This window comes from Corylus avellana, chromosome ca3 (assembly GCF_901000735.1).
Source record: "Corylus avellana chromosome ca3, CavTom2PMs-1.0".
Taxonomy (NCBI): Eukaryota; Viridiplantae; Streptophyta; class Magnoliopsida; order Fagales; family Betulaceae; genus Corylus; species Corylus avellana.
Genome location: NC_081543.1, coordinates 4,186,957 through 4,199,243, shown reverse-complemented (window position 1 = coordinate 4,199,243; position 12,287 = coordinate 4,186,957). Strand labels below are relative to the sequence as shown.

Here is a 12,287-nt window from a genome sequence, read left to right as displayed (position 1 = left end):
CTTAATGGAAGAAATGGGGGGGGAGGAGATATTGGATATTACACCCTTAAACATATTGGGGGTGGGAGACAACATATCTGTGTCCCCAAATTGGGTCCTAGAACGAGTGTTGAAATTTTGCCAAGATTTGGGTCTCAATTGCAATGGGCATGAGGAGGAGCTGCTGGCTCTGTTTACTATCATTGAGAACAATAGAGCAACTGGGCGAAAGGGCAGTGGACACCCGGGGATTGCTAAAGTGGGGAATCGAGGTAGTCGGGAATTAAAGCGATTGGAAAGTACAGTGAACTATGATGTGAAAGGATCGCGGAAAGAGAATGGTAAAGGGAGGGCTGGAAAATCTTGTCAATGAAGCCAAAAATAATTACTTGGAATGTACGAGGCATGAATGAGCCGGAGAAAAGAGTGAAGATTAGGCGGAGACTACGAGAGTGGAAAGCGGATATTGTGTGTTTACAGGAGACAAAAATGGAGATCATTAATATTGAGGTGATTCGGAGTGTATGGGGGTGTAATCATGTTGGTTGGTTGTATTTGAGAGCTACCGGTGCATCGGGAGGTATTTTGTTAATGTGGGATAGACGAGTGGTGGAGAAAGTTGAGGAATGTGTAGGGCATTTTATAGTAGCATGTGTTTTCCGAAGTGTCACGGAAAATTTTGAATGGGCTTTTGCGGGCGTGTATGGGCCAACGGACGCTAGTATCCGAAGCAACTGTTGGGATGAACTGGGAGGTGTAATTAATGTGTGGGATCGTCCTTGGTGTGTGGGAGGGGATTTTAATGTCGTGCGCAGTATTGGGGAGCGATTGCGGGCTACAAGACAAACCCAAGCAATGACCGAATTTGCTGATTTTATCTTCGAGCATGGGCTTATTGATCTTCCAATGGTAGGAGGGCGGATTACATGGTCTAATAGGCGTGCAGGGTCCAGACTTGACAGATTTCTGGTCTCCACAGAATGGGAGGAACACTATCCAGATGTATGTCAAAAAAGATTGCCTAGAGTCTTATCCGATCATTTTCCAGTGTTGTTGGAGTGTGGAATTGGAAGAAGGGGTCGTCTACCTTTTAGGTTTGAAAACATGTGGCTACAAGCGGAGGGGTTTGTGGAGCAGGTCAAGAATTGGTGGAATTCCTATTTTTTTGATGGTAACCCTAGCTATGTGCTGGCCCGAAAGTTGAAAGCCTTGAAAGGGGACCTCAAAAAGTGGAATGTGGAGGTTTTTGGAGACATAGGCAAACGTAAAAAGGAGTTGGAGGAGGTTTTGGGTGGGCTGGACAGAATAATAGAAAGCAGAGAATTAACGGAGGAGGAGATACTTCGGCGAGATGAATGCTCTCAAAACTTAGAAAAGACACTCTTACAAGAAGAAATGAGTTGGAGGCAGAAATCTAGAGCTTTGTGGCTAAAAGAGGGCGATCGGAATACGAAGTTCTTTCATAGGTTGGCAAACTCACACAAAAGAAACAACACAGTTGCAGCAATGATGGTGGGTGGGAGAAGGACAGAGGATCCGGCAGCTATACAAGATCATATTGTGCAGTTTTATAAAATGTTGTATTCTGAGCAGTGCCAGGAGAGACCAACCACATTATTAGATCCTCTGATAGAACATATCAACTCTAGTGAGGAAGGGGAGCGGTTGTGGATGGAGAGAGATTTTGAGGAAGAGGAGATTTGGGCGGTGGTGAGGAATTTGCAGGGTGATAAGGCACCTGGACCGGATGGCTTTACCATGGCGTTTTATCAGAAATGTTGGGAGGTTATTAAGGAGGACTTGATGGCGGTGTTCAAGGAATTCCATGAAAGTGGTAAATTCGAAAAGAGCATTAATGCTACTTTTGTAGCACTTATTCCAAAAAAAGCTGGAGCGGTGGACATAAGGGATTTTCGACCTATTAGCCTGGTAAGCGGGGTGTATAAGATAATCTCAAAGGTGTTGGTTAGTCGGTTGAATTCTGTCATGGGGAAGCTCGTGTCACATACCCAAAATGCTTTTATACCTGGCAGGCAAATTTTAGACTCTGTTTTAATGGCAAATGAATGTGTGGATAGTCGGATTCGATCTGGGGAACCAGGTATTATTTGCAAGTTAGATTTGGAGAAGGCATATGACCATGTCAATTGGGATTTTTTATTGTATATGTTGGAGAAATGTGGTTTCGGGGAACGGTGGAGAGCGTGGATCCGGCATTGTGTCTCTACTGTAAGATTTTCAGTGCTCATTAATGGAACACCGACAGATTTTTTTGGTAGTTCTCGGGGAGTGAGACAAGGGGATCCTTTGTCCCCTTTGTTATTTGTGTTGGTGATGGAGGCGTTCAGTAGGATGATGAAGGCAATGGCGGAGAGAGAGCTTATGGCTGGCTTCTCAGTGGGTTCGCAGCTTAATGAGGTAATGGAAGTGTCGCATTTACTCTTTGCTGATGATACTATTATTTTTTGTGAGCCAAAGATGGAACAACTTCGGAATTTGCGATGTTTGTTGTTGTGCTTTGAAGCGGTTGCGGGGTTGAAAATAAATTTATCAAAGTCTGTAATTGCGCCTATTGGTATGGTGGAAGATGTAGAAGGATTGGCAAATATACTTGGTTGTGGTGTGGATTCTATACCATTTATATATTTGGGATTGCCTTTGGGGGCTCATAGTAAGGACCCTGCTATATGGAATAAGGTTATAGAGAAGATGGAGATGAAATTGGCGGGGTGGAAGCGAATGTATTTATCCAAGGGGGGGCGAATAACGTTGATCAAGAGTACGCTATCTAGTATACCCACATACTATTTATCGTTGTTTCAAATCCCAGTGAATGTGGCGAAACGGCTCGAAAAAATGCAAAGAGATTTTCTATGGGGAGGTGTCGGAGATGAGTTCAAATTCCATTTGGTCCGATGGTCCAACATTTGTATGCCTGTGGAGGCGGGGGGATTAGGGGTAAAGAATTTGACACAATTTAATCGAGCCTTATTGGGTAAATGGTTGTGGAGATTTGCATTTGAAAGAGATGCATGGTGGAGGAAATTAGTGGAGACAAAATATGAGGTGATGAGGGGTGATTGGTGTACCAAGGAGGTAGGAGGGTCATATGGGGTGGGATTGTGGAAAAGTATCCGAAAGGGATGGGATGAGTTTCAGCAACATGTGCGATTTGAGGTAGGAAACGGGTCTCGTGTGTTGTTTTGGAAGGATGTGTGGTGTGGGGAGGCATCACTACAGAATTTGTTTCCTGCTTTATTCAATATTGCATGTGAAAAGGAGGCATGGGTAGAGGAGAATATGGAGAGGGTAAATGGAGCTATCTATTGGAATGTTCGATTTATTCGACATGTCCATGATTGGGAATTGGAAGAGGTTTCGAGATTCTTCGAATTGCTGTATTCCCAACAAGTAAGGCAAGGTGGGGTAGATAAAATTTGTTGGATGCCTTCAAAGAGGAAAATTTTTGAGGTGAAGTCTTTCTACAAGGTGAAAATAAATTCAGCCCCGGTGGATGGTCCATGGAAACTTATTTGGAAGAGTAAAGCTCCACCGAGGGTGGCTTTTTTCGTATGGACGGCAGTTATGGGGAAAATTCTAACATTGGACAACCTACGGAAGAAGAACATCATTGTGACGGAATGGTGTTGTATGTGCAAGAAGAGTGGCGAATCTATTGATCACCTTTTAGTGCATTGCGAAACTGCTGTTGAGGTATGGAACATGATTCTCCAACTCTTTGGTATAACGTGGGTGATGCCTGGGAGTTTGAAGGAATGCTTGGGGAGTTGGGGAGGGCAAAGGGGAAAGCGGACAGTCATGTACATTTGGAGGATGGCTCCTTTGTGTGTAATGTGGTCATTATGGAGAGAAAGGAATGCGCGGAGCTTTGAGGATCGTGAAATGGGAATTATAGAATTGAAGAAAAGGGTGATCCAAACACTCTACTCTTGGAGGGTCATGGGGTTTTCTTCGCAAGCTACAACGCTTACGGAGTTTATCGATCTATGTGCGTCTTTTTCAGTTTGAAGCTCGTGTAGTGGGCTCTTTTGTATACTTCCTGTGTACATGGGTTGCGCCCCTTGCGCTTTTTATATAATGCCTTTTACTTATCAAAAAAAAAACTATCCAAGTTATTAGGGACACAGATTCTCAATAACTGCATAATTATAAAAATAATATGCTGTACATTTTGCAAGTATTTTTGAGTTTATAATGACTTTCTAGTGATTAATGAAACATTTAATAATTTTTATCTTGAGGTGGTTGTGGGTGATTGACGTGAACTAAGCTTCATTGATGTAATTGGAGTTTTTACAAATATAATTACATGTTGCTTGGATTTAGTCATATTTGATTTGATGCTTGTATCATTGACAAAGTTCTTTAGGACGTCTTTTGATATCATTACTTCTACATGCACATATTGGTTTATGCATGGATGTATGTGCTGACTGATGTTTTTTTATTTTTATTTTCTTCTGCTTTTCATATACTATATTTGATATCATATCATATTAATGTGAAGCACTGTACTATAGGAGTGCTGCATTCTGTTGTCTTACTCGCAACTACCACACCCGCATTAGCAAAGATCTTTTGGTCTACTGGTTCAAGGGCATATGTTCAAGCTTTGAAGGGTAATTCTTTGCATATTTATTATTATTTTTTGATAAGTAATTTCATATCATTAATAAAGTGGGGCGCAACCCTAGTACATAGGAAGTCTACAAAGATGAGTCCCTAATAGGAAGAAGAATAAAATAAATTCAAGAAATCTGCTAAAGTAGGAACATCCACTTGATGATAAGCCGCTGTCCACATATGTAACGAGTTAATCATAGACTTTCGCTACTCTATTGCCGAAAGCTCAGCATCCTCAAATGTCCGTGCATTTCTGTGCATTTCTCTCACGTCAAATACATCATAGGACACACAACAGGACCAACCTCCAAATTTCCATATCTAGACCACACCCAACCGAACCACCCCAACTTGTCAACAAATCCATTACCTGCCTTGGCATAACCCATTCTATCCCAAACAATGTAAAAATGTAATTCCGAAGTTCGCCTGCCACTTTGCAATTAAGCAAAAGGTGATCAACGGACTCCCCAGTCTTCTTGCACACCACTCAACCACTACAATATTCGTCTTTTGCAGGTTATCATGTGTCAATATTTTCCCTAAAGTTGCTGTCCACCCAAAAAACACCACCCTTGAAGGAGCCTTTACTCGCCAAATTTTCTTCCATGGAAAAGCAGGAAGGGCCTGGCTAGATAACACCTTATAGTTTGATTTCACCTCGAATTGACCCCTCTTGAATGGGCTCCATCCTATGTACGGTTGATTGTGTTCTTGTCCTCTTTTTATTAGATTTATTGACTCTTTTAATGTTTCTCTGTCTTCCTGGGCTTAATGTTGTTGCCCTTGAAAAAAGTACTGTATATAAGAACCAAAGGATTGATAGAGCTAGAGTCTTCTCCATTCTAGTTTTACCACTTCCATTTTCTTCTTGTGAACTATTGTCACATATGATATTCTGGAACCTTACATGAAGTTTTCTACTCATTAATAATTTCCTTTCATATTTTTGAAGACACACAAAATCTTTAAACTTCATGATCTTTAGCAGATTTGTTTGATCACGCTTGCCTTTGATACGAAAAGTTTCATATCTATGTTTTTTTTTTTTTTTTTTTTTTTTGGATAAATAAGTAATTCACTGAAAAGCGCAAAGGAGTACAACCCTAATACACAGGATGTATACAAAGAAAAGTCCCAATAAAGGCTAAAAGAAGACAAAAATTCACAAATTGAGGCATAGTAGAAAACTGAGAAAAGTTTCATATTTATGTATCAATCAGTTAATTGAGTTGCATGTGTCCATGCACAATTTAACTTTTTGAGTGCCCATGTATGCTTGTTTAGATAATTGGTGCTTGACCATAAATTGCTTAGGATTTTTCTTGGTTCTATGACGTACTGGATATAGTGTAACACAATTCCAAATCCTCATTTGGTTATGCATGCCTGTGCCCTATAGCCACCCATGTCACCATAAAAAAGAATTTGAGTTTGCATAAGTTCAGTTTTTTATTGGACTGACAAGTGGGAATATATTGCAGAATTTTGAATGATGCAAACATGGGGCATGCTTATGATGGGTTGCTGTGGATTCTGCGGTACATACTCTGATTTAGTATAGCCATTCATTGCTTTTTATCTAAAATCTTTGTATGTCTTAAGCACGTCTGTTATTATGTGAGGCACTGGTCGCTTGTTGGTTTCAATTTTCGATTGTGTTAGGAGTTCACCCCCATTGTATGTCGATATGTCTGCATTAGTGACTATTGGTTAATTTGACTAGCACGTTAGGTTCTTCCCTGCCCCTCACTTCTTCCTTTGAGCTGATATGTCTATTTAATTGCATCAAAAGGAGTTTGCAGGAACTCTCTTCTGTACTGCCGCTTCCAGATTCAAAGGGGGAGATAGCATCGAGGTCTTCTTCTACTTTGAATGAGGTATTTTTATTTCTGCCGTTTTCTTGAATGTATCTCCAACACAGACAGCACCTGAAGTCACAGATTTTCAGCTTTTGATTTTTTTTTTTTGATTTTTGATTTTTGATTTTATTTTATTTTTAAGGTTTTAGGGTGTTGATGTATTGTTGTTTAGGGGTGCTCGAAAAGTGTTTGTGTGGAAAATCAGGAAAAGAAACTTGGGTTGGGTGTTTGTTCATGTTGTTGTGGGGTTTGTCAAAATGATAAACACTTAGACAGCGAGCAGTTGCAGCAATTAAGAATTGACGGAGAAGTATACTCTCTTTATGTGGACTGCAGGATGGCTTGCTCCCCTAGAGATCAATTTCCCTGATTTTCTTTTTATGTTCTCTTCTTCTTTCTCCTCTACTTAGTCGCTCTCTTGTATATTTCCTGTGTACTTGAGTTGCGCCCCTCTGCGCTCTTTAATGCATCATTACTTATCAAAAAAAAAAAAAAAGAATTGGCGAGAAGAATAAGAAAGCAAGCCAATGACTTTTAGACAAATGGTACTTCCAGCCCTCATAAGAATGAGGTGGTGCTAACATCATCAAGTCTCACGGGTGTGAGTTGTTTACCAATAAAAAGAAAAAAAAAATAATGAGAAAGAGGACATATTGTAAATGGGGGTGGGGGATCTAGCATCAAATGTCAATGATCTGCCATTCATCTCAAACGACAGAATTACCTTTTGTTGGGCTAAAGCCACTAAAAAAACTTCAATTCTAGTCCTAGAGTAAATTAAATCACAACCATTGATCAATCTCTTAACCATAAATCATATACTACACATGCAACACCATTCTACTTCTATGACTCTGCTCTTTCTCAAATTATCCAATGTCAAAATCTTCCCATGAGCTGCCATCAATTACTCTCAAAGGGATTTTAACTTTACAAAGACAATCCCTCCTTTCCCTTGGAAGAGCATCTAGCGGACTAAGGCTCCCCCCAAAGTTGCCTTCTTTGTTTGGTTGGCGTCTTTGGGGAAGATTCTAACATTGGATAACCTTAGGAGAAGACAAGCCATCGTGGTTAATCGGTGCTGCCTTTGTAAATTGTATGGGGAATCCGTTGATCATCTTCTCCTCCACTGCGAGGTGGCTTGAGCCTTATGGATCACAATATTGAGCCGATTTGGGCTTTCTTGGGTTATGCCTAATAGTGTGGTGGATTTAATGGCTTTCTGGTGGTCTGGGGGTAATTCAAGGAGTGTGGTTGCTTGGAAGATGGTGCCTCTTTGCCTTATATATCAGCATATGGAGGGAAAGAAACAATAGGAATTTCGATAATCTTGAGAGGACCTTGGAGGACCTCAAGTCCTATTTCTTTTTTTCCCTCTTCACTTGGACATCTGCTTATTTAGCTCTTTTAGTTATTAGCTATTAAGATTTTCTTCTATTTTCTCCCTAGTCTTAGGCGTTCACTTGTATACTAAAGACACATTCTATTGAATAACTCCATTGGTAGACATCACATCATCTCCTTACAGTGAGCAATACTAAATAATTCCAGAAAAGCTTCCTTCAATGGCTGATCCCCACACCAAGCATCATGCTAGAAATGAATTTGAGATCCATCGCCCACTTCATATTTAATTATATCTTGAGAAAACATCCCACGTCGTCCTAATATATTTTCACACTCCAACACCAAAAGGCCCCGTTACCTCCTTAGAACACGAACCACAACTCAAGCTATCATATTTTGCTTCCACAAATTCCTCCTTGATACCCCCAATAAAAATTCTCTTTGCAGTTTCTCAATCCTATTCGCCACACCCAGAGAAATAGGAAACAAAGATAGATAATAAATGGGTAAATTGGATAATGTACTTTTGATCAATGTCAGCCTCCCTCTCTTCAAAATATATAGCCTCTTCCAGCCTGCCAATCGCCTTTCCATTTTTTCTACAATACCATTTCATATTGTAACTGACTTGAGGTGGGTGTAGACGCTCAGTTCTAGATGAGTGGTGGGTAGCTTTGTTGTGCTTAATGTGGAGTGTATGGCGAGAGCGGAATACTAGATCTTTTGGAGATTGTGAGAAGACAAGGGAAGAGCTTAAGAGCACCCTGGTCAAAGCACTTTTTAGTTGGACTGTGGTGTATAATATCTCTCAATTTTCTAACTGTTTAGCATTTGTGGATTTTTGTTTCTTCTTTTAGCATGCAAGGGAGACTTTCTTTATATACATCATGTGTATTAGGATTGCACCATGTGTATTAGACTTTCTTCCGATGACGATCAGTCTCATCTATTAGATACATCATGTGTATTAGGTTTATCCAATAGGGCTTGATTAAACCGAATCAGGTTTCTAATTGCCAACCCACTTGATTTCATTACTATGCCATCCAAACTAACCCTTCCAACAAAGAAACACATCTATAACCTTCAAAGGCATCACCCATTGAATCCCAAATATTGCCTTATATTTGGAATACACAACAATCTTTAATTGATTTTTCCTTTGGACTAGGTCTTTCATTTTTATATTTATAAGGAATTGTATAATTCTATGAGTTTCTTTAAGTGTTTCTTTTGTGCATTTCCTGTGTACTTGAGCTTCTCTTTCTTTGCAATCAAAAGTTTTATTTATCACAAGAAATTATAACATGCTATAAGTGAATAATTTCTATTGTTGCTTTGTTTAATTTTTTTCCGTTTACTGGAAATTACACTGGCTCAGATGTTTTGAAAATTGTGCAGCATGACTGCAGTTGGCAAGTAATATGGAGCTGTCTAATGCATGGGTTGCCAATATTCAGCAATGTAACTGGAGTTGTAAGTTTTGTTTGTGGTATTGTCAATATAAGCTATTGACGGTCCTAATTCTTGTGCATTCCTTCAACTGATTTTTCTTATTGCACTTTCTATAATATCTTCACTCAGTTTTGGTTTGATTGTTTTCTGTATGCCTTACTGAATTATAGTTATGATCATGGACAACCTTTCTCCAGCAGGTTCACACTATGAAATGAACACAGCCTAAAAGCTCTAATTATTGGGAAATTTTACAACTATAGGCTACAAGTTTCTTCTACTCATTTGTTCTAGCTCCCACTTTAATGTTCATTTTGATATTTCCATGCAGGTAGATGCTGCTTTAGTGCTTCTTGGAAACATAATTTCATATGTGAGTGCAGGAATATATCCTGTTAAACTGTGTTCTTTCACTTTTGTTGCAATAGTCCTTTTTCTTGGCAATTAGGAGATGGCTTCTGTAATAGTCCATCTGCATCAGTGTACATATTTCCAATCTAAAATCGTTTTTATTTCGCATATTCTTCTTCCAGGATCCAATAAACATATATATTATACCTCAAGATGTATGGGATCTTAGGTTATTCAAACAAATGCCATCAGTGTAAGTGCATTTTCCTTTGATTACATCTCAGTGGAAAGAAATTCCTTTAGTCCATATTTGCTTGCTTCTTTATTAGTCTTTTTGGAGGAACCATGAGAAAACATTGGTTTATTGAGGATGTTTCTATAATTTGTCCCTTGATAGTCGCGTGTTTGATTTACACGATATGTGCAGTAAGCACTTGTTTAATGTCAACTTTCCATCAAGTGGCAGCCACCATAAGGTGCTTTATTCTTGTGGAAGATCAAAATGTTAGCTTGATTGTGTTAAGGTTCAAAGGCAGGGGGGTGAAGCGTCCACCAGGATAGCTTCACAGCTCATAGAATTGCATCTCTGCGAAAGCAGTTAACTAGCCAACCTTTTGATGTTGGCAGTTATGTTCTGGAATTATAATATTCATCCTCCGTTGACATAATGAATAATATTCTCTTTCGTAGCCTTTCATTCTTTTCCAAAAAAGTTTCTAGCACCATTTGGGAAATGTCGTAAAGAATGGCATGGCTCACGTCATGTAGTGTCGCGTATTCTCTTAGGGTTTCAGGTTTTGAGGGTTTTCGGTGGGTTTGTTGGGTTTCTTTTGTGGGCTAGCTTTAGTTATCTTGCGTATACTTCCTGTGTACTTAGGGGCGCCTCATGCTTTTTTTAATAAATTCTTTCATTACTTATCAAAAAAAAAAAATGCTGTAAAGAATGGTAGAGTGAATATTCTATGCATTCGCTGGGGGAAGGCAGATGAAAAGACTAGTTGGAGATTTACTCTTGGATTGATAAGTTTCCAACTTTGAGGCCCTTAGCCAGGCATTGCGAGTTTTGAATTGAGAGATCTGGAAGTCTAAGACCGTTGGCCATTGAGGCTCTAATGTGATATATGGAAGGTTTGATTCATCCAAAAAAAAAAATCTCTGGCAGCATAAGTATATCCATTGCCGTCATTGTCATGGTCAATCTCTGGCATCTTTTCTTATTGGTTAGCTGTTAAATCACTACTTGTCCTAAAAGCTTAAGCTGATAGGAGGAGATAAATTTAATCACTTAATCATTACTTTAACACCCCCTCACGTGTGGGCGCAAACTCCCTTTTAATAGGTGAGGCCAAACTCGTGGAATATTTAATTGAAATGGGAGGTAAATGACGGAGTCAAGGTTCGAACTTAAGACTTTTGGCTCTGATATCATGTTAAATAATCACTTGTTTCAAAAGCTTAAGCTGATAGGAAGAAATAAATTTAATCACTTAATTATTACTTTAACATTAGCTTGTGGAGATTTAGAGTTTGATTGGGTTTAATGGGGTGGGGATAAGAAGAAGATGAAGAGGAAGGGTGATTCAGAGTTTGTGTTTTTGAAGGTTGAAACTGAAAGGGACTTGGTTAGGGAGGAAGAGGAAGAGGAAGAAGAAGCAAATCATGGTCATCTACAAAGAGTGCATTAGTGTCAGCTACACAGAGAAAAAGTTGATCATTGTTGTCTTGTTTAGAAAGTTAGAGGGAAAGAAAAAGAACGAGAAATTAAAAACTAGTAAAAATGTTATTTAATGAAAAGTATAAAATCAATTGATATAGACGATGATTAGCTGTGTGAGTGTAAAATAGGTTGGTAGCATCTTGATGTCTAATTGGTTAGAAAGTCATGAATAGTTAACATGTTGACTTTTCATTTTGGTATTGACCACAAGGGGGTTGATTGTCACCAAGTAAACTTCAGGGGCCTTCCGAGTTTTGTGGGCTTTTCACAGAGGAGCAAAATATATTTTCTCCTAGTTCAAAACTCTCTCTCACCCACATGAATTACAGAATCAAGTGTTGTTCTTTGTTGAGTTGACAGAGTTCCTGTAGATATTTGTTAAATTACCAGTTGTCCTAAAAGCTTAAGCCGATAGGAATAGGTAAATTTAATCATTACTTTAACAGTCCCCCTTACGTGTGGGCTCAAATTCCCTTTTAATAGGTGATGCTCAACACGTGGAATATTTAATTTAAATGGGGGGTGATTTGACGGAGTCAAGGTTCGTTTACATGACTTTTGGCTCTAATACCATGTTAACTTACTAGTTGTCCTAAAAGCTTAAGCTGATAGGAAGAGGTAAATTTAATTACTACTTTAACAATATTAACGAGGAAACATAATATGCATGATTGCACACATGAGTCTACATATTTATTATGATATATAACCTTGTTTAGCACCCTCATTTAGCTCATTCAGGACCCGAAATTCACAGTTTCTCATTGAAAAGAGAAAGGTGTTTTAAGTATATGTATGTCTTTTAGAAGAAGGCCAGAGTGGTGGTAAGAAATGAGATGGTCGAAATGTCCAAGTTGATACATTATACTCTTCCCCTTTTTCCTTTTCTTATGGAACTTGAGGTCTAATGTATACTTGGTACCTTTTTTATT

At 39.0% G+C, this 12,287-nt stretch overlaps 1 protein-coding gene across 1 annotated transcript in view; it reads left to right on the top strand.

The window, feature by feature from the left end:
- LOC132176378 (serine/threonine-protein kinase ATM) overlaps positions 1-12,287 on the top strand; it is a 65,234-nt gene that overhangs the window by 8,899 nt on the left and 44,048 nt on the right. The window contains 6 exon segments of the mRNA XM_059588569.1: positions 4,521-4,619; positions 6,108-6,164; positions 6,419-6,503; positions 9,234-9,308; positions 9,619-9,660; positions 9,821-9,891. Of these exon segments, the coding sequence (XP_059444552.1) occupies positions 4,521-4,619; positions 6,108-6,164; positions 6,419-6,503; positions 9,234-9,308; positions 9,619-9,660; positions 9,821-9,891 (429 nt within the window).